The sequence below is a fragment of the Trichomonas vaginalis genome, chromosome IV (genome assembly GCF_026262505.1).
Source record: "Trichomonas vaginalis G3 chromosome IV, whole genome shotgun sequence".
In the NCBI taxonomy this organism is placed as follows: domain Eukaryota; phylum Parabasalia; order Trichomonadida; family Trichomonadidae; genus Trichomonas; species Trichomonas vaginalis.
The window spans coordinates 755,208-773,522 of record NC_067206.1 but is presented as its reverse complement, the minus strand read 5'-3'; the positions used below and the strand labels follow the sequence as shown (position 1 = coordinate 773,522).

The window sequence follows — 18,315 nt, the reverse complement described above, 5'->3', positions numbered from 1 at the left end:
GAATGAAAATATTTATGGTTTTCAATTGTATGTTTTTAAATATACATAAGAATAAAAACAGAAATAGAAAAGATAGAAACGACATTCGATTGATGACATCTGAATGGACATGTTTGGATGAAACAGTCAGAAGTGTTGGAAATAGAGATATGGAGACCAGATTGTGCAAGCATGAATAAGAATGGACGAGTCTTGTTCTGAACAACTGCACCACAGCGGAGAAGTGGACAGTCGGTGAATGCGCTCTCACCAATACTCGTGATACTGGATGGAATGCTGATGTGTTTCAGAGATGAACATCCTCGAAATGCACTTCGACCGATGCTTGTGATGCCACTGTCGGGTAACATGATAGACTCAATGTTTCGACACATGAGAAATGCAGAATCTTCAACACGGTTGATCGTGTCTTTCAGTGTGAAGAATGCACGTGTTGATGCAGGTGGATAAACAACAAGTCGATCATATCCAATACTATAAACAGCAATGCCATCACAGATAAAACCAGCAGACTCGAATCGATTGATCGTTGAGAGTTTGAAACAATTCTCAAATGATAAATACTCAATTCGACTTAATTGACTTGATGAATCAACTGTGATGCTCGCGAGTGAACGACAATCTTTGAAACATTGCATTGAGATCATTTCAACAGAACTTGGGATTGTGATAGATTCAATCGATGTCCAACTGAAACATTCTGAACCAAGCGTGACAATGCTTGGTGGAATAATAATTTCGCTCAATCCACGACATCCTTTGAAGAAAAGAGAAGGAATGATGTCGAATGATGACTTTTGAGATTCAAATGTGACTGATTTGATTCCAGAATTCTCGAAACAGCTTGTTGATACTTGTTTCACATACAACAGAATATTTATTCCTTCTAGAGACGAACAGCCAGAGAAACAAGAAATTCCCAATGAAATATTATTTGTGCAAGAGAAAGTCATAGTTTTCAATGCAGAACAATTAATAAAACTTTCTCTATTTATTACTAATGGCTTGACAGATGAAAATGAAATGGATTTTAGTGTTGCTATATTAGAAAAAGCATCAGAATCAATTAATGTCAGATTACTAGGAAATACAATATCCATTGTTAATTGCGTGTTTGAAAATGCATTTAATCCGATGGATATTAATTTATTTCCAAATGAAAAATATACAAGATTTATGCAATTAACAAAAGCTTCTCTTTCTATGTATTGTAAATCAGAATTCTCTTCAAATGATACACCAACCAAGCTTTGCTTCGATTTAGATGCGCCTGCATGAATGTACTGAACTTTGTTTGGAATTGTAATTGAATTTGATGATCCAAAATATTGTGAAACTGATGTGTTCTCATTTGAATACAAAATATATTGACTGTCTAAATATATAGCACTACTACTATCTATTTCGATATTTACTCTACCACTTGGAAACGCATTTCCTTTTATAGGGTGTCCAAAGGTGTGTTTAGCACAAACCTGAATACTGCGAATAGAAATAAACAAGTTACATATATATAAAGTTTATTTAAATATAATCACCATTGGATTCAATCACGCGTTCGCAGCGATCGATCCAGGCTTGAAAGACACGCTTTAAATCATCATGAGAAAATTGCTCAAATTGCTCTCTTACAAAATTTTCAAGATCATCTGGACTCGCGAATTCGCGTCCTTCAGCTCTCTTTTTTAGCGTGCCGAATAAATAAAAGTCAGAGGGTGCAATATCAGGTGAATAAATTGGGTTTGGAACAACTTTGACATTGTTTTCCACCAAGTAATTCATTACCTTATGACTTTTGTGAACTCTTGAATTATCAAAATGAATTGCAAACTTTTGTTTTTGTTGTTTGGATTTCTCAAACTCATCAGAATTGATAATTTGAGTAAGAACATTGTCAATTAGATACTGAGCATTCATCGTATTAGGTTTTTGAAGAATATCAATTGCGATGATGCCATTCACGCCCCAAAAAACCGACAACATCATCATTGGTGTGTCAATTTTTTTCTTCGGGAATGTTTGCGGATTTTCATCCTTCGGGATCCACATGATTTTGGCTTCTGTTGCATATTGAAACCAAGACTCGTCCCCTGTTACTAAAAAGCGAAACTTCTTGGATTGATACGCACCCAATATAGAGAGGAGCTCTTTCGAAGATTGGACTCTAGATTTTTTTTGAACTGAATTAAGGTTGTGCGGAACCCAACGTGTATACGCTAGTTTGTAGTTCAAATAATTGTGCAGATAATAACTGACTGTTGTACGTGGTATCTTTGTTATCTCCTCTATCCTTCTGAGTGATGCTCTTGGGTCTTCATCTAGCGCTTGAAGAATTGCTTTGATTTTTCTTTGATCCGGCGATTTTTTGTCAATTTTTATGATGGGCGCCTTTTTGTTCATGAAGTGATACATCCTAACATGATACGTTACAGTGGAATAGCTTGGAGCATCCATACCGAAGCATTTTACCAATGTCTCGTAGATTTTTTTACAGTCTTTGCATTTTTTTGCAAGAGCGAGGATGTTTTCTTTATGATTCATTAAAAAAATGAAAAAAATCCCGCCAAAATTTCCCGCGAAACCGCCTCTTGTCTCAAAATTCATTTTATATCCCGGCATGGCGCCAAAATACAACATACTCATCATATACATATATTCATATTTTTTATTATATATAAAAAAAAAAGGTAGTGGGGCCTCCAGGCACTTCGTGCCCTCTAGCCCTGAAGATGTTTTCATGTTTTGTCACTTTTCTGTCACTTTTCAGGAAAAAACATTTTTATTATTATATATAAATGAATTTTACAAAACCACCGTTACCCTTCTTTGGAAATAAGAGTAGATGTAAAGATATTCTATTGAGAGAACTTAAGAAACTACCGAATGGTCTAACATTTGTAGATTTGTTCGGTGGAAGTTTCTATATATCCCATTTGTGCCATATAATATTCCCAGACTCAAAGATTATATGCAATGACTTCGACAACTATATGGACCGTCTCAAACATATACCAGACACAAACAAAATATTGAGTGAGTTAAAAGAAAAGATACCTATAGGTAAGATGGAACGTATACCATTAGATAACAAAAATATTGTGAGAGAGGTTTTGAAAAAAGCAGAATATATAGACTGGGATACGATATCTGCTAGACTATTATATAGTGGTTCTATAAGAGTTCATGACATTGAAACACTTATGTCAAAAGTTTTATATCTTAACTATACAAATGTTTTCAAAGAGAACATAGAAAAATATATTGAGGGTATAGAGTTTGTGAGATGTCATTGGACAGAGTTGTATGAAAAATATAAAGACAAGGAAAATGTTTTCTTTATAGTGGACCCGCCGTTCTATAACACATGGGATTTTCAATACCAAGTAGACTGGACTTTGAGAGACTCTTTAGAAACTTTAGACGTTTTACATAACTGTCCATGCTTTTACTTTACATCCGATAAAAGTGGTTTGGAAACCGTTATGAGATGGTTAGAGGACATACATGACTATGAGTTTAGATATGACAAGATAGAATATGAGAGAGGTCCTATAAACCGGAGAAAGTGTCATAACAAAGAAATTTTACTAGTAAGTAAATGTGGTTTGAAATAGGACTACTTGTTTTAGGTTTTTTCCATTGTGTCATTTATTTATTTGACGTGGCAGAAAGGTACAGAGAATATGAAGATGAACCAATGCCTGCAAATGTCCAGTATATGTACTCGTAAGAGATATTTTTATCTAATATTAAATGGACGCACAGAACTTAGCAAATGCACAGCAACCTGGACAACCAAACCCAGAGAATATTCCAAATGAAGTTAGAATACAAACTGCAATGGCAAACTATGGTCAAGTGCCAACAGATGTACAAATGCAAACTGCCATGTCAAATGACGCTGCGTTAGGTTTGCCACCATGGTATGCAAATATGAGATGGAAAGAGTTTTATACAAACCCTGAAGTGGGATATAAACAACTTTATGCAGATGACGCGAACACAGGAGTTGACCCAGAATATGTTTTCTACCAGAGGAGAAACAGAATGTATGAGCTCCAGTTAAAGAATGCTATGGAACTCAACAGGAAACGTAAGAGACTAGGCGGACATTAGATTTTTACATATAGTAAAATGGGTTTCTTTGGAAGAATAGGAAACTTCTTTCGAAATGTTGGAAGAGGTATATGGAATGGAATAAAATCTGTCGGAAGAGGAATTTGGAACGGTGTCAAAAATATTGGTAAAAGAGTAGGTCAGTTCGTTGGTATTATACCTAAAGACCCTGAACCAGAAGAACAAGCTCCTGTTATACAACAGCCTGAACCTGCACCACAGTCTAGTTGGCAACCAAATCCAACACCTCAACCGTATTAAAAAATTATATTTTTACCGTTCGATAGTAGTTGTATATGAAACTAAGTTCTAAGTAAAACGCATGGTATAATGGAATTATTCTCTTTCTTCCATCTGTTGTAAACCATACTTGAAAGTCTGAAATACTTCCACTCGGCGGTTCATATAGCTTTGTAGGTTTTTCGTAAAAGTCATTTGCCAAGCATAAAAAAGAGTTTTGGGCGCCAGAAAATGAAGCATGAACGATAATAGCATCTGAGTCGAAAACATTTTCATATGTTCCATTAGGGTTTTCGACTTCATAAAAGTCCGGGTGTACTGGATATTCTGCAGGCTGATTTAACATCCTCATAAATCTATACCATGCCAAGTTGTTATATTTTGTAGAAATATAAACGTTTTCTCCAAGGTCTTCTATTCTATTGATTTTAACAGTTGCATTTTTCCTGTCATATATAATATCGAGATGGTACTCTCCTTCGTCAATGTTATACTGCTTTGCATATTCGATATAGATATCGTTTATTTTTTCTTGAAAAGCTTGAAGAGTTGTTTCTAAGTTTACAAGCAAATTCACTTGTAAAAGTTTTCCCTGTTCAAATTTCTCATACATACGTTTTTCTTTGTTATAGTATCGAACTTCAAAACCGACCGTAAATGGGAAACCATGTATGGCTTCTGAAATGAACTTCATTCTACGAAAGCCAATAGCTTTTGTGACAGATGGGTCTCTTAACCATCTTAACGGGTAGTCAAAACGATAGCCTTCATGCTTTACGGTCTCTGTCTCAAACTTTTGACCGACATTCGTAAAAAGTTCATCTAATGGTTTAGTTGTAGCAACTCTAGAATTTTCTTTTTCTATTGAAAGCATATTTTATCTAGAATAAAAATGTCAAATGAAACAGCGTCTATGAGAGAAATACAACACAACCGACAACTCATTATACAAGCTCTAAATAAGAACACAACAAACTTTTCAAACTATTCTAAGATATCTGAGTCATTGAAAGAAGGAAACTTAAAACTGACATTAAACCCAATGACAGATGAGTTTCTATTTCAAGACAAGAAGAACCATACTGTCTGTATAAATCCAACAAAAGGAACTTTAAACGAGAAACCTATATCTGAACTTCTTTTGAAAGCAGATGTTGACAACAAAGCTGACAAAGAATATGTCATTGAAAAAGTTCAAGAAGAACATGACAGAGCAGATGCAACATATGCAACAAAAGAACATACTCATCCTGAACTAGCAGACAAAACATATGTTGACAATAAAATGTCAAGTGAAGTGACAAGAGCTGAAAACGAATATTCTAAAAAGACTCATATACATACCATTGCAAATATTACAAACTTACAAGAAACCTTAGAGACAAAAGCAAATAAGACTCATACACATACCATTGCAAATATTACAAACTTACAAGAAACCTTAAACAGGAAAAGTGACGTTGGACATACACATACCATTGCAAATATTACAAACTTACAAGAAACCTTAAACATGAAAAGTGACGTTGGACATACACATACAAGTTTTACAACTGTTGCTATAGAAAGTATTGAAGGAACGGTTGAAGAAACTGGTGGGGATGCATTATATTGTAAACCTCCTAACTTTCCACAAGGTTTAACATCGGATGACGACATAACGACGATGAGAAACATTAGATGTAAAGATGTTTATGTCATGAAGGATGAATATAATATTAAATTCACTGCTCAAGATTTATATGACAAGAAAGCAGACAAAACAGAGCTTCAAACATTAAAGACAGAAATACTTCAAACATTATATCCTATAGGCTCTATTTATACGTCAATGAACTCTACCAGACCAGAAGTAGTACTTGGTTTTGGAACTTGGACTCAAATAGTCGACAGGTTTTTGTATTGTGCAAACTCTTCAAAGGAAACAGGTGGAAGTAAAACGATTTCAGGTGCAAATTTACCTGCGCACAGTCACTACATAAATTTAAGTACATCTGAAGCAGGTTTGCATAGTCATAGATTTTGGGATTGGTCAGGAATGACAAAAGGTAAAGGATATGATGTTAAAGAGGACGTTAAGTTTGCTATAAATTGTTACTGGAATAACACTGAGGGAGGAGGATACCATACACATCGCGTTTCAGGGTATACGCAAACAACGGGACAAAGTAAAGACTACATGCCACCTTACATGACAGTTTACGCATGGTATAGAAATGCTTAGTCGTCATGTTCCACTTCTTTAGCATATTCGTCAGGAGTTGTCTTATATTTGTTAGGAACTGTCTTTGAAAGTATACCACCTTGAACTTTGACAAGTTTGAAACGAGGTCTGACAATAGTAGTTTTATCTTCTGCTTGCAGTCTGTACATTTTGCCATGTTTGCCTAAAACTTCATAATATTCTCTTGTATACTTTCTTCTATTTTTACGAACACGAATGTGAGTACCTGTCGGGTTCCCATTGTTGTCATAGTCAATAGTATTTTCATATGGGTCGCGTTTAGGTATTTCTATTTTTACTTTGTCACCTTTCTGAAGTTTGAAGCCCGGCATTCTTTCTTGTTTGTCTCTTTTGACTAAATTATTAAATATATAGTCTTTCTCTAAGTCAGGGTTGTTTTTCATTTCTTCGGGGGAGTGGTTTCCCAAACCTTTTTGTTTACGGCTATTGTAAATATTTAAAACTTGTCTCATCTTTGCCATGGAGAAGTGTCTATATTTGTCGTCATATGACATTTCATTTGCTTCACCACCTTGTGGTTGGTTTAAGTCTCTTAACATTTTTATACAACCGTCAATGACACCAAGAGCAGAATGGTTTTGGTCGACAATGAAATATTGGTTTACATTTTTTGAACGCAGATAGTTTTTAATATCGTCTGATTTGAAAGAACTTTCACAGTCAGATGTCAGTTTTGTTGGATGGTATTTGTCAACGAATATTGTCAAAGCAGTTTTCACATCTAAAATATTTTTGGACCATAATGGTATGGCTTCACAGTATCTTGTGTTTTGACCAACAAATATTAGCCAGTATGGAGGTCCATCTTCTCTATACCTCGGAATGTTTTCCAAGATATCCATAAACCAAGCATTTGGTGTTGAACTAAAGATTTTTATCATGAGTGCTTTTTTTGTTGCCTTAGAAACATAGGGGTCCTTGTTTGGATTCGTCATTTTTTAACCCATAAGAAATGGGTTTATTTGGCGCATTAGCAGGAGTCGCATCTAGATTTTTACCCGCAGTGGGAACAATAGCCAGAGGTGTATTTGGAGTTGGAAGGAAGATTTTGAGTACATTAGGTATACTTAAAGAGAAAGCACAACCTATTATACAAACTGTACAGAAAGGTTGGGATGTAGCACGAGATGCAACAAATCTTATTCCAAATCCTGAAACAAGAGGAAAAGTTCAAGGATGGATGGACAATGTAGGAAGACAAGCAGGAAACTATTATAACAAAGCAAATGACTACTATAACCAAGCAGGACACTATATGGACCAAGGTGAAAGATTCTTTAACAGAGGATATAACCATGCACAACAGTGGGTAAACAATAACCAACCGCAACCACCTCAAACGTGGGGAATGTAAAGTTTTTTACTGAGATGAAATGAACAATACAGCATTGAGACAAATGGGTTCAAGATGGATTTGTCGGCTTCCAGCAGTTACACAACGTGTTTGTCAAGTTCTTCCTATACCTCAGGAAGTTTTAGACCGACTTAAAAAACCTAAACAACCAGTTGAAAACAAACCAAACTAAAATTTTTTACTGAGATGAAATGACCGAAGAAGTTGAAACGGTAGATTTGACACCACAAACAAAAAGTTCAGAACCATTGTCAAAACCTGTCAAAGAACTTACAGATGAAGAGAAAAATTCAATAATAGAAAGTGCCAGGTCTGGAAATACAAACCCTAACTACAAAGTCACTTTTCATAAAAATGGAACGGCAAGTATCTCAAAAAAGAAACAGACTCTCACAAATAAAATATTGAAGTCTGAAGGAGCTTTCGAGACAACAGATGGAAAAGTTTACTTCACTGACCAACAGTTCATTATAGAACATCTCATTGACTTAGAGTCGAAATATTCTAAACTTTACAACAAACACAAAAAGTTGAAAGGAAAACAAAAACAAATGGCATATGATATTTATGAAGATGTTGACGACACAACTGTTCCTGCAAGTGAAGTAAAGTCAGAGGAACCGAAAAGTGACGAAAAACAGATAGAAGAAGAGAAACCAAAAACTGAAGATAAACCAAAACCAAAGTTTAGTTTCCAAACTAAACCAAGTCAACCTTCATTAGCTGGTATGGGTTGGCGTCAAAGACTTATGGCAGCAGGCGGTTATGTTAAGTAAAGAAAAAAAATATTTTTTTATTTTTATAAAAATGCCCCCATAGAGATGTATTTGGTTAATATAATGTATATGAGTCTTTTTAGAATATTCGTTTTCAGCTCTTGTCACTTCACTTGACATTTTATTGTCAACATATGTTTTGTCTGCTAGTTCAGGATGAGTATGTTTTTTGTTGCATAAGCATTGTTAGCTCTTTCTTCTTCTTTTGCTATTGCATCGTCTACATATTCTTTGTCAGCTTTGTTGTCAACATCTGCTTTCAAAAGAAGTTCAGATATAGGTTTCTCGTTTAAAGTTCCTTTTGTTGGATTTATACAGACAGTATGGTTCTTATTGTCTTGAAACAGAAACTCATCTGTCATTGGGTTTATTGTCAGTTTTAAGTCACCCCTTTCAATGACTCAGATATCTTAGAATAGTTTGAAAAGTTTGTTGTGTTCTTATTTAGAGCTTGCATAATGAGTTGTCGGTTGTGTTGTATTTCTCTCATAGACGCTGTTTCATTTGACATTTTTATTATAGATAAAATATGCTTCCAATAGAAAAAGAAAATTCTAGAGTTGCTACAACTAAACCATTAGATGAACTTTTACTAATGTCGGTCAAAAGTTTGAGACAGATACCGTAAAGCATGAAGGCTATCGTTTTGACTACCCATTAAGATGGTTAAGAGACCCATCCGTCACAAAAGCTATTGGCTTTCGTAGAATGAATTTCATTTCAGAAGCTATACATGGTTTCCCATTTACGGTCGGTTTTGAAGTTCGATACTATAAAAAGAAAAACGTATGTATGAGAAATTTGAACAAGGAAAACTTTTACAAGTTAATTTGCTTTAAACTTAGAAACAACTCTTCAAGCTTTTCAAGAAAAAATAAACGATATCTATATTGAATATGCAAACCAGTTTAACATTGACGAAGGAGAATACCATCTCGATATTATTTATGACAGGAAAAATGCAACTGTTAAAATCAATAAAATAGAAGACCTTGGAGAAAACGTTTATATTTCTACAAAATATAACAACTTGGCATGTAATAGATTTATGAGGATGTTAAATCAGCCTGCAGCATATCCAGTACACCCGGACTATTATGAAGTCGAAAACCCTAATGGAACATATGAAAATATTTTCGACCCAGATGCTATATTTGTTCATGCTTCATTTCTGGTGCGCAAAACTCTTTCTTATGTCTGATGAATGACTTTTACGAAAAACCTACAAAGTTATATGAACCACCGAGTGGAAGTATTTCAGACTTTCAAGTATGGTTTACTACAGATGGAAAAAAAGAATAATTCCATTATACCATGCGTTTTACTTAGAACTTAGTTTCATATACAACTACTATCGAACGATAAAAATATAATTTTTTAATACGGTTGAGGTGTTGGATTTGGTTGCCAACTAGACTGTGGTGCAGGTTCAGGCTGTTGTATAACAGGAGCTTGCTCTTCTGGTTCAGGGTCTTTAGGTATAATACCAACGAACTGACCTACTCTTTTACCAATATTTTTGACACCGTTCCATACTCCTCTTCCGACAGATTTATTCCATTCCATATACCTCTTCCAACATTTCGAAAGAAGTTTCCTATCTTACTGAAGAAACCCATTTTACTATATGTAAAAATCTAATGTCCGCCTAGTCTCTTACGTTTCCTGTTGAGTTCCATAGCATTCTTTAACTGGAGCTCATACATTCTGTTTCTCCTCTGGTGAAAACATATTCTGGGTCAACTCCTGTGTTCGCGTCATCTGCATAAAGTTGTTTATATCCCCTTCAGGGTTTGTATAAAACTCTTTCCATCTCATATTTGCATACCATGGTGGCAAACCTAACGCAGCGTTATTTGACATGGCAGTTTGCATTTGTACATCTGTTGGCACTTGACAATAGTTTGCCATTGCAGTTTGTATTCTAACTTCATTTGGAATATTCTCTGGTTTTGGTTGTCCAGGTTGCTGTGCATTCGCTAAGTTCTGTGCGTCCATTTAATATTAGATAAAAATATCTCTTACGAGTACATATGCTGAACATTTGCAGGCATTGGTTCATCTCATATTCTCTGTACTTTTCTGCCACGTCAAAATAAATAAATGACACAATGGAAAAAACCTAAAACAAGTAGTCCTATTTCAAACCACATTTACTTACTAATAAAATTTCTTTATTGTGACACTTTCTCCAGTTTATAGGACCTCTCTCATATTCTATCTTGTCATATATAAACTCATAGTCATGTATGTCCTCTAACCATCTCATAACGGTTTCCAAACCACTTTTATCGGATGTAAAGTAAAAGCATGGATGGTTATGTATAACGTCTAAAGCTTCTAAAGAGTCTCTCAAAGTCCAGTCTACTTGGTATTGAAAATCCCATGTGTTATAGAACGGCGGGTCCACTATAAAGAAAACATTTTCCTTGTCTTTATATTTTTCATACAACTCTGTCCAATGACATCTCACAAACTCTATACCCTCAATATATTTTTCTATGTCCTCTTTGAAAACCTTTGTATAGTTAAGATATAAAACGTTTGACATAAGTGTTTCAATGTCATGAACTCTTATAGCACCACTATATAATAGTCTAGCAGATATCTATCCCAGTCTATATATTCTGCTTTTTTCAAAACCTCTCTCACAATATTTTTCTTATCTAATGGTATACGTTCCATCTTACCTATAGGTATCTTTTCTTTTAACTCTTTCAATATATTGTTTGTGTCTGGAATATGTTTGAGACGGTCCATATAGTTGTCGAAGTCATTGCATATAATCTTTGAGTCAGGAAATACGGTATGAAATAAATGGGATATATAGAAACTTCCACCGAACAAATCTACAAATGTTAGACCATTCGGTAGTTTCTTAAGTTCTCTCAATATAATGTCTTTACATCTACTCTTATTTCCAAAGAACGGTAACGGCGGTTTTGTAAAATTCATTTATATATAATAATAAAAATGTTCTTACCCGAAAAGTGACAGAAAAGTGACAAAACATGAAAACATATATAATTTGTGAAAAGCGACACAAAAAGTGATATTTTAAAAAGTGACACCATTAATATGATGTAAATAACAACGGTTTTGGTTTTGTCACCGGCTGGTCGGCTGGGGTTCGGTCCTCCTCTTGGGTCTTGGGAAAAATTTCTTATGGGCTAGAGGGCGCAACGCGCCTGGAAGCCCTCCGAATAAAAACTTCATTTATACTAAACATCTTCGGGGCTAGAGGGCACAACGCGCCTGGAAGCCCTCCGAATAAAAACTTCATTTATACTAAACATCTTCGGGGCTAGAGGGCGCAACGCGCCTGGAAGCCCCACCTGCCTTGCCTTTACCGTATATTATTTTTTAAGCTATCTTATTTTTTGAAATTTTATTCAAATCTTTGGTCGCAAGAAGAATTGCATGATAAATAAAAACATTTAATCAAAGTCAATTTTATTTTTCATATTCAAATGGACTGAGTGTTAACATTTAACATTTTTTGCTAATTGTCGTCAAAAATTAGGCGTAAAGCAAAAATTGATATTTCATATGGTTTTATGATAGATAAGCATTATATTCCCACTCATTATATTCGTAAATTGTGAGGTTTATCCTTCGCTTTTAAGATCATTGAATTTGATTTTTATATAAAATAGTTATATATTAGAAAATAATATGAGTTTATGTGATATTATTTTTCAGAAGATTTCATTCTATATGCCTATGAAAAGTACTCTCAAAACTAACGTTTTCCTAATTATAATTAAATCTAGAATATTGTATTATGCTTAGTATTATTTCATTTTTCTCATTCAATTTAGAATTTACAAATGTCAAAAAATTGAGAGCTGTCACTTTTGATGAATTTCTGTTTATTACAATACATATAATTGTTTTATTAAATAAATTAATATATTAATAGAAAAACCATAAAAAATTATAACAAAATAAAAAATAAAAAAATTACCAAAATGAACACCATCCAGAGTACATCATTGCTAAGTTGTAAGTACTTACAGAGTTACTGATGAGTAATCCAGCCTGTTCTTCAACAGAAAGAGGTGTCTTGTTATCGAAGTCAGTTCCACAAAGTTTCTGATTGACTCTGTGTCTCATTTCAAGAGAAGACTGTGCTGCAGGGTTGTTTGCGAGCATAATTCTTGACTTCTCCATGATACTTCCCGCGAGCATCAAGTTGTTGTTGACTTGTGGTCTCTCCTTTGCGTATCCTTGTTGTGGAGGATCAGGAGGAACAGACTCAGGCATGTCAACAGTGTCGATATTTGAGTCTTCGATCGAATCAGGGTCAACTAATGGTTCATGGACGAAAATGGAAAGAACCATGACTAAAACTCTTCTGTTTTCTCTGAGGATATTCGCCATCTGGACAAATGCTGTTCTGAATGTTCCCATTGTTCCTGTAACACCCATTGCACTGACCATCATCCTTGTGAGTCTGAATGGAACAACTTCAGGAAGGAACTTTCTTTTCGCGGCTTTTTCGAAGCAGTCACCGAAATCGATGTGAATAACTTTTCCTGACAATCTGTCAATCAAGATATTCGATGGATGTCTGTCGCCCAATCCGATGACGTATCCAACAATGGATGTCATGGCTGTGGAGATAGCGAATGTGTGCTGTTGTTTGAGCCATGTTGATGTTGAATCAGCCTTGAGAATGAAGAGTTTTGCGATGTCATTTGAAGGAACGTTTCTCATGACTTTCTCCAAAACTTGCTGTTTCTGGATTGGCAACATGTAATCGTAGCTGGAATAGGAATATTCCTCAAGGAGTTTGAACTCTTGCATTGGATCCCTGCTGTAGAGTTTCCTGTATGTCTCTACAACGTGTCTCAATGTGTCTGTGCCTCTGACCCATTGAACTAAGCCGTGTTGCATTGAAAGAGGAATTACACCCATTGTTCCAATCAAGTTTCCAGAGAAATATGTTTGTTTCTTCAAGAAAGAGTTGATCAACCTGAAGAACTGCATGATTCTCTCATCCAATCTGAGGTCTTCGTGTCCTTTCACCAAATACTGGTAGAAGTTGCCGTCTTCGCCTCTTACAATGACATCTTTCGGTTGTTGCTTTGACATGTAAACAGAAAACTGGCCAACGAAATACTGTATTCTGTTGATTGGTCTTCCCGGTCTGTATGTTCCAGGAACAGCCAGTTTGAAGTGCGTTCTCTCATCGAGTTGTTCACTCAACGCTCTTAACTGTATAACTCTCACTTTCTTGATGTCTTCTGTCAGCGAATCCCGCATAATTCTGCACCAGCTGCTGATGGAATTCATGCAGTTTTGGTTCCTTGGAGAAAACACTTTCATCAGACTGTCCAATGATCGTAATTGTGGTCCGTATTGTCTGACAAATTGTTGGTGCATTTCGCATCTTGGCTTATTCGTCATCTGGATGATGGACTGAAGAGTTGACTGCATCAAATCGACTCTTCCAAGTGAGAAATGGTCAATTGCGTCATTGATCTTCTGAAGGACGTATTCGTACCATGTAACAGCAGCTCTGAGAAGACATTTCCTGATCAAACTGACTTCTTCTGCTTCTACAGGATGTGACTGTTTGAACTCGTTGTAGAGAACAGTTGATGCATGTGCTCTTGATGCATCTTTCGAGAAAGTGTTGACAATCAATGAGAAAATCAAAGCGTGGTAATGTTCATCCAATAAATTGTACAATAACTGGTGAACAAACTGTGCAACTTTAGGAGAAGGATGATTCAATTGTACTAACAGTTGTGGAGATGCTTGTAAGAGAAGATCAGCAGAGATTTGGGAAATACACCATGATGTTTGGTCGAAAACTTCACCGTGATTTGCGTGTTCGAAGAAAAGATTTAATAATTGGACAATTTCAATGAAAGATGCTGAAATGGAACAGCACTTAGCTAATGCATCAATTGCATTTGTTACGTATTTAGTAAGATGTGCAGGATCCCTGTTAATTAACTCAGAATTGATATCACTCCATTTTCTGAGGATTTGTAAACCATTCAAATCAATTTCTAAGGCCTTTACAATTCCTGTTGGCAGATACAAACCTCCGAGAGTTGCGTGTAAATCGTGCATCTTCATTTTCTCCTTGAACTGCTTATCGATTTGCGTGTGAGCCTGGCAACCTTTGCATGCTTCTATTGCGTGAGAATTAACAACAGGAATTTGTTCCAGATGAGAATAAGCTTCGTACAAAGTATCGATTGATTCATTCTTTTCTAACAACCATGTTGCATACAAATCATGGCATTTGGAAAGTAGTTCTCCTTTAACAGTTTGTGTGAGCATTTTCATCTGTTTGAGAGCTTCTTCTTTGTTGCCTGTGTTGTAGTTATTCAAAACGAAACAGACTCTGTCCAAATCAGGAGATTTCTCGAGATCTAAATCTCTGAAAACGATGCTGAAAACTCTTGAATTTAATTTAGTTCCAAGAGTCAAAGACTTCAAAGAGAACAAGTCCAAAAATGTCTGATCAGCCTTATGAGTGATTCTAAATCTGTTTGAAATGATTGGGAACCAAACTTCGAAATCTCTTGGCGATGTTTGCAATCTCTGGTTCCAAACTCTTTCGATATCTTGTCTTTTGTTTGGATATTTCGCCCAATCTCTTATTTCCAACACTTCCACAATCTGCTGAGCTCTCAACATCGTGTCTCTGTGTATCTGCTGGTTATTCGCCCAGAAAGTAATTGGTCGTGAAGCCAAAAGTGACCAAGCATTTGTAATTATCGAATCAATGTCGTAATCACCTGTTTTTATCTTGTACAAACAAAGTAAAACCATGCATCTGATTGAGTCAACACTTCTGCTTTCTAATATTTGTTTCAAATCATCCCATTTCTCAAGAAGAAAAGCTGCATTTGCGAAATAAGAAGTTACATCTCTTTTTGCAGTCAAATTCAAGTCTTCGAAGTTCTTCACGTTCTCAACAACTGTTGGCCATTGTCCTAAATTAGAAAGTGATTTGATGTATCCGTTAAATGAGTTTGGATTCTTCGATTGTTTGTACTTTTGTTCGTAGATAGGTAAAGCGACATCCCACATGTGTAATTTACTTAAAAAGTCTTCTTTGTTTGCATTAGGTATCATAGAACTGTATTGTTTCCAAACAGCAATTGCATTATTCCATTCTCCCAAATTGATGAATGTATCAATGAGCATTTTCGCCATCTTCTTCTTGATGACACCTCTTTGTATTGCATCTTGTTGTATACAGAGAGCAAATGCGTTTGATCCATATCTCAATGCGGAAGAGACTAAATGCTTGAGAGGAATCTTCATGTCTTCAAATTTTGACATGAAGAAAATCAAGTCCATGATTTCGTTTGTAACAACTTCGTAATTTTCTGTTGCAATCAACAAAGAATGAAAAGTATTAGTAATAACACTCTTTCCTTGTTGTGAAAGTTTCTTCCAACAGCTAAAGAAGGCAATCTTAAACAACATCATTGCCAATGGTTGGTAATTAGTCGCCAATGTCGTGCAACACCTTATATCTTCATTCGGACTTGAATTGATACAAACAATCATAAACGAATGCAACCATTGTTCCAAATGCCTTCCATATCCAAGAGTTGGAGTAATGGCTCTTGCTATAAATGTGTCTTCGCTAAATGGATGTTCAGTGGCTTTCTTTCTCCGAATTATCGGTGGAGTGGCAGTTATCGTCGGTGTAAAGTTCTCAATTTGTTGAGCAGATTCAATTGCTGCTTCAAATTCAGAATTTGCGCTTCCAGTTCTTCTTATGTAATTTATGAGTGGCATTGCGTTCTTTACGAATGGTCTTCCCTGTGTTTTGAGCAATGTGAATATCAGATCGAACACATCATCTTTGATATCAGCGCATTTGCAACCTAATGCGTAATTAATTGTCTTACAATTGGTCCTAAATAAAGAATTAATTCCGCATCTTGTGCAATTCTTTTGAGTGATTGAATAGCGAGTTTTCTCACTCCCACCAAGGCTTGTTCAGAAACAATTACATCGCAGATCTGAGGAACAATCAAATACAGCAAATCAACAGCGTAAATTCCTGTTTGTGAGAAAGCTTTGAAAACTCTGTCGCAAACTTCTTCGTTTTGAGATTTCATTGCTTCCAAACAAGAAACTAACAAAGAAATAGCTGTTGTTGCGTAAGGAACAAAACCATCTCGTAAAGTAGTAACTAATGCAATGATAACATCCAAATAAAGAACACCTAATTTATCATTGTAATGAGATACAACGAAATTCAAAACTCTTTCAGTGAATGGTGTTGAATTATGCGATGATTCAACAATGAGTTTTGATAAAATAGGTAAATACAACTGCATGTCAGATTCACTTGCTGTATCTAAAATGACAAAAGAACCTGTTGAAGAACTGATCGAAATAAGTCAGCATGAACATCCTTGGATTCTTCAACACATCGCATAAACTTGTTACTGTATCTCCATATAGTTCTGATAATTCATCGTTATTTAATATCTTCAACAGAGCTGTTGCAACAACATTTACGTAGCATTGTTCGCATGTTTCTGGTTTGAGTAATAATGTGTCATCAATGGGATTATCTAAATCTCTCGACGGAGTGAAGAATGACCTTGTCAATCTGTCATCTAAATTAGTTGGTGCTTGCGATCCCATTGGAGGAGATCTCTGATGAACATCTAATACTCCTAATGAGCCAATAACTCTCAGAATGGCCATTCTCACCTTTCTTGACTGTGTGTTCGCAAGTAATTTAGAACACGCGGATAAAATAAGTGGAGCCATGATTCTGTATTGGACAACAGCAGCAGGAGGTGATGAAAGAACAAATAAAAGATGGAGATCTGACAGTAAAAGTGCTCTGTCTTCACTTGTATGGAGTTTGTTGCATAAAAATGGAATCAAAGATAGGAATCTCTGCAATTATGGTTGAAGCAATGGAGCAATCAATGCAATGGAGTCAAACAGGCCAATTTCGATGTTTGTGACTGCTTCTTGCTCTAAAAAGTTCTCTAATGTCGATTTTTCCGGTGGATGCAATAATAGTTCCATGGCAATCTCCATAAATGGCTTAGCGTAGATCTTCATGGTCGCGCCGGTGGCTGTGATGAGGTCTGGAAGGGTTTTGATCACTCGAGAACGTAATCTAATTCCCGGTACATTTTTGATCGAATAAAAATGCTCCAAAAGGGCATGGCGAGTGATGTTTGAGACATACATGGGATTTATGTCTCCGAGAGCTGCAATTGTCTGGAAAACTAAGTTTCTGACGGATGTTGAATCATCATTAGCGAAAAGTTGAAGGAATTTGACCGCTTCTGGATCGGAAGCTCCTTAATAGCATACGCTTAAGAGCACGAAGGATGGAAAGCCTGACATCCGTGGAAGGATCAAATAAAGCTAATTGGAACAGCTTTTCTGTAGTTTCGCGGATATGTTCCGGTTGATTCGTAGATTTTGCGAGTGAATAAAGTGCTGCGGGTATTGCTTTGCGTATTTCGTCAGCTTCGAACATAGATTTTTCTGTAATTAGAGTATTAAGAGTTCCATTCTGTTTGAGGGCGAATCCTGGTAACCGGCAATCAGATCTAGCGCAAGAATTG

General features: G+C 35.7%; 8 protein-coding genes and 4 pseudogenes across 12 annotated transcripts, besides 5 other annotated features; 4 read left to right on the top strand and 8 right to left on the bottom strand.

The window, feature by feature from the left end:
* Nucleotides 1-35: 35 nt before the first annotated feature.
* On the bottom strand, nucleotides 36-1,100 carry TVAGG3_0004500 (ribonuclease inhibitor domain-containing protein; the record flags this gene model as incomplete). The annotated part of the gene is made up of 1 exon (XM_001318754.1): nucleotides 36-1,100. The coding sequence occupies one exon, from the start codon at nucleotides 1,098-1,100 to the stop codon at nucleotides 36-38; it is 1,065 nt and encodes a 354-aa protein (XP_001318789.1).
* A 344-nt stretch (nucleotides 1,101-1,444) lies between these two features.
* Nucleotides 1,445-1,472: a terminal%2Cinverted (terminal inverted repeat of Mariner transposon ID:TVAGG3_0004480).
* Nucleotides 1,445-2,676: a mobile genetic element.
* On the bottom strand, nucleotides 1,525-2,652 carry TVAGG3_0004490 (Mariner transposase; the record flags this gene model as incomplete). The annotated part of the gene is made up of 1 exon (XM_051219736.1): nucleotides 1,525-2,652. The coding sequence occupies one exon, from the start codon at nucleotides 2,650-2,652 to the stop codon at nucleotides 1,525-1,527; it is 1,128 nt and encodes a 375-aa protein (XP_051104722.1).
* A 1,077-nt stretch (nucleotides 2,677-3,753) lies between the features above and the next one.
* TVAGG3_0004470 (uncharacterized protein) lies at nucleotides 3,754-4,116 on the top strand (the record flags this gene model as incomplete). The annotated part of the gene is made up of 1 exon (XM_001318755.1): nucleotides 3,754-4,116. One exon carries the CDS (start codon nucleotides 3,754-3,756, stop codon nucleotides 4,114-4,116), a length of 363 nt encoding a protein of 120 aa, XP_001318790.1.
* An 18-nt stretch (nucleotides 4,117-4,134) lies between these two features.
* Nucleotides 4,135-4,377, top strand: TVAGG3_0004460 (serine threonine-protein phosphatase family; the record flags this gene model as incomplete). Its single annotated transcript, XM_001318756.1, has 1 exon — nucleotides 4,135-4,377. One exon carries the CDS (start codon nucleotides 4,135-4,137, stop codon nucleotides 4,375-4,377), a length of 243 nt encoding a protein of 80 aa, XP_001318791.1.
* A 4-nt stretch (nucleotides 4,378-4,381) lies between these two features.
* TVAGG3_0004450 (uncharacterized protein) lies at nucleotides 4,382-5,230 on the bottom strand (the record flags this gene model as incomplete). The annotated part of the gene is made up of 1 exon (XM_001318757.1): nucleotides 4,382-5,230. One exon carries the CDS (start codon nucleotides 5,228-5,230, stop codon nucleotides 4,382-4,384), a length of 849 nt encoding a protein of 282 aa, XP_001318792.1.
* Nucleotides 5,231-5,680: 450 nt separating this feature from the next.
* Nucleotides 5,681-7,673: a mobile genetic element.
* Nucleotides 7,674-7,974: 301 nt separating this feature from the next.
* On the top strand, nucleotides 7,975-8,127 carry TVAGG3_0004430 (uncharacterized protein; the record flags this gene model as incomplete). Its single annotated transcript, XM_051219735.1, has 1 exon — nucleotides 7,975-8,127. One exon carries the CDS (start codon nucleotides 7,975-7,977, stop codon nucleotides 8,125-8,127), a length of 153 nt encoding a protein of 50 aa, XP_051104721.1.
* Nucleotides 8,128-8,146: 19 nt separating this feature from the next.
* Nucleotides 8,147-8,731, top strand: TVAGG3_0004420 (phage tail repeat-like family; the record flags this gene model as incomplete). The annotated part of the gene is made up of 1 exon (XM_051219734.1): nucleotides 8,147-8,731. The coding sequence occupies one exon, from the start codon at nucleotides 8,147-8,149 to the stop codon at nucleotides 8,729-8,731; it is 585 nt and encodes a 194-aa protein (XP_051104720.1).
* A 1,377-nt stretch (nucleotides 8,732-10,108) lies between these two features.
* Nucleotides 10,109-10,350, bottom strand: TVAGG3_0004410 (annotated as a pseudogene). Its single transcript has one exon. A coding segment is annotated over exon 1 (242 nt).
* Nucleotides 10,351-10,868: 518 nt separating this feature from the next.
* On the bottom strand, nucleotides 10,869-11,686 carry TVAGG3_0004400 (annotated as a pseudogene). Its single transcript has one exon. A coding segment is annotated over exon 1 (818 nt).
* An 886-nt stretch (nucleotides 11,687-12,572) lies between these two features.
* Nucleotides 12,573-12,609: a mobile genetic element.
* Nucleotides 12,573-12,609: a terminal%2Cinverted (terminal inverted repeat of Banshee-A3 transposon ID:TVAGG3_0004390).
* Nucleotides 12,610-12,694: 85 nt separating this feature from the next.
* TVAGG3_0004380 lies at nucleotides 12,695-17,055 on the bottom strand (annotated as a pseudogene). The gene has a single exon. A coding segment is annotated over exon 1 (4,361 nt).
* A 7-nt stretch (nucleotides 17,056-17,062) lies between these two features.
* Nucleotides 17,063-17,617, bottom strand: TVAGG3_0004370 (protein serine/threonine kinase protein; the record flags this gene model as incomplete). The annotated part of the gene is made up of 1 exon (XM_051219733.1): nucleotides 17,063-17,617. One exon carries the CDS (start codon nucleotides 17,615-17,617, stop codon nucleotides 17,063-17,065), a length of 555 nt encoding a protein of 184 aa, XP_051104719.1.
* An 18-nt stretch (nucleotides 17,618-17,635) lies between these two features.
* Nucleotides 17,636-18,227, bottom strand: TVAGG3_0004360 (annotated as a pseudogene). The gene has a single exon. A coding segment is annotated over exon 1 (592 nt).
* Between the last annotated feature and the right edge of the window lie 88 nt (nucleotides 18,228-18,315).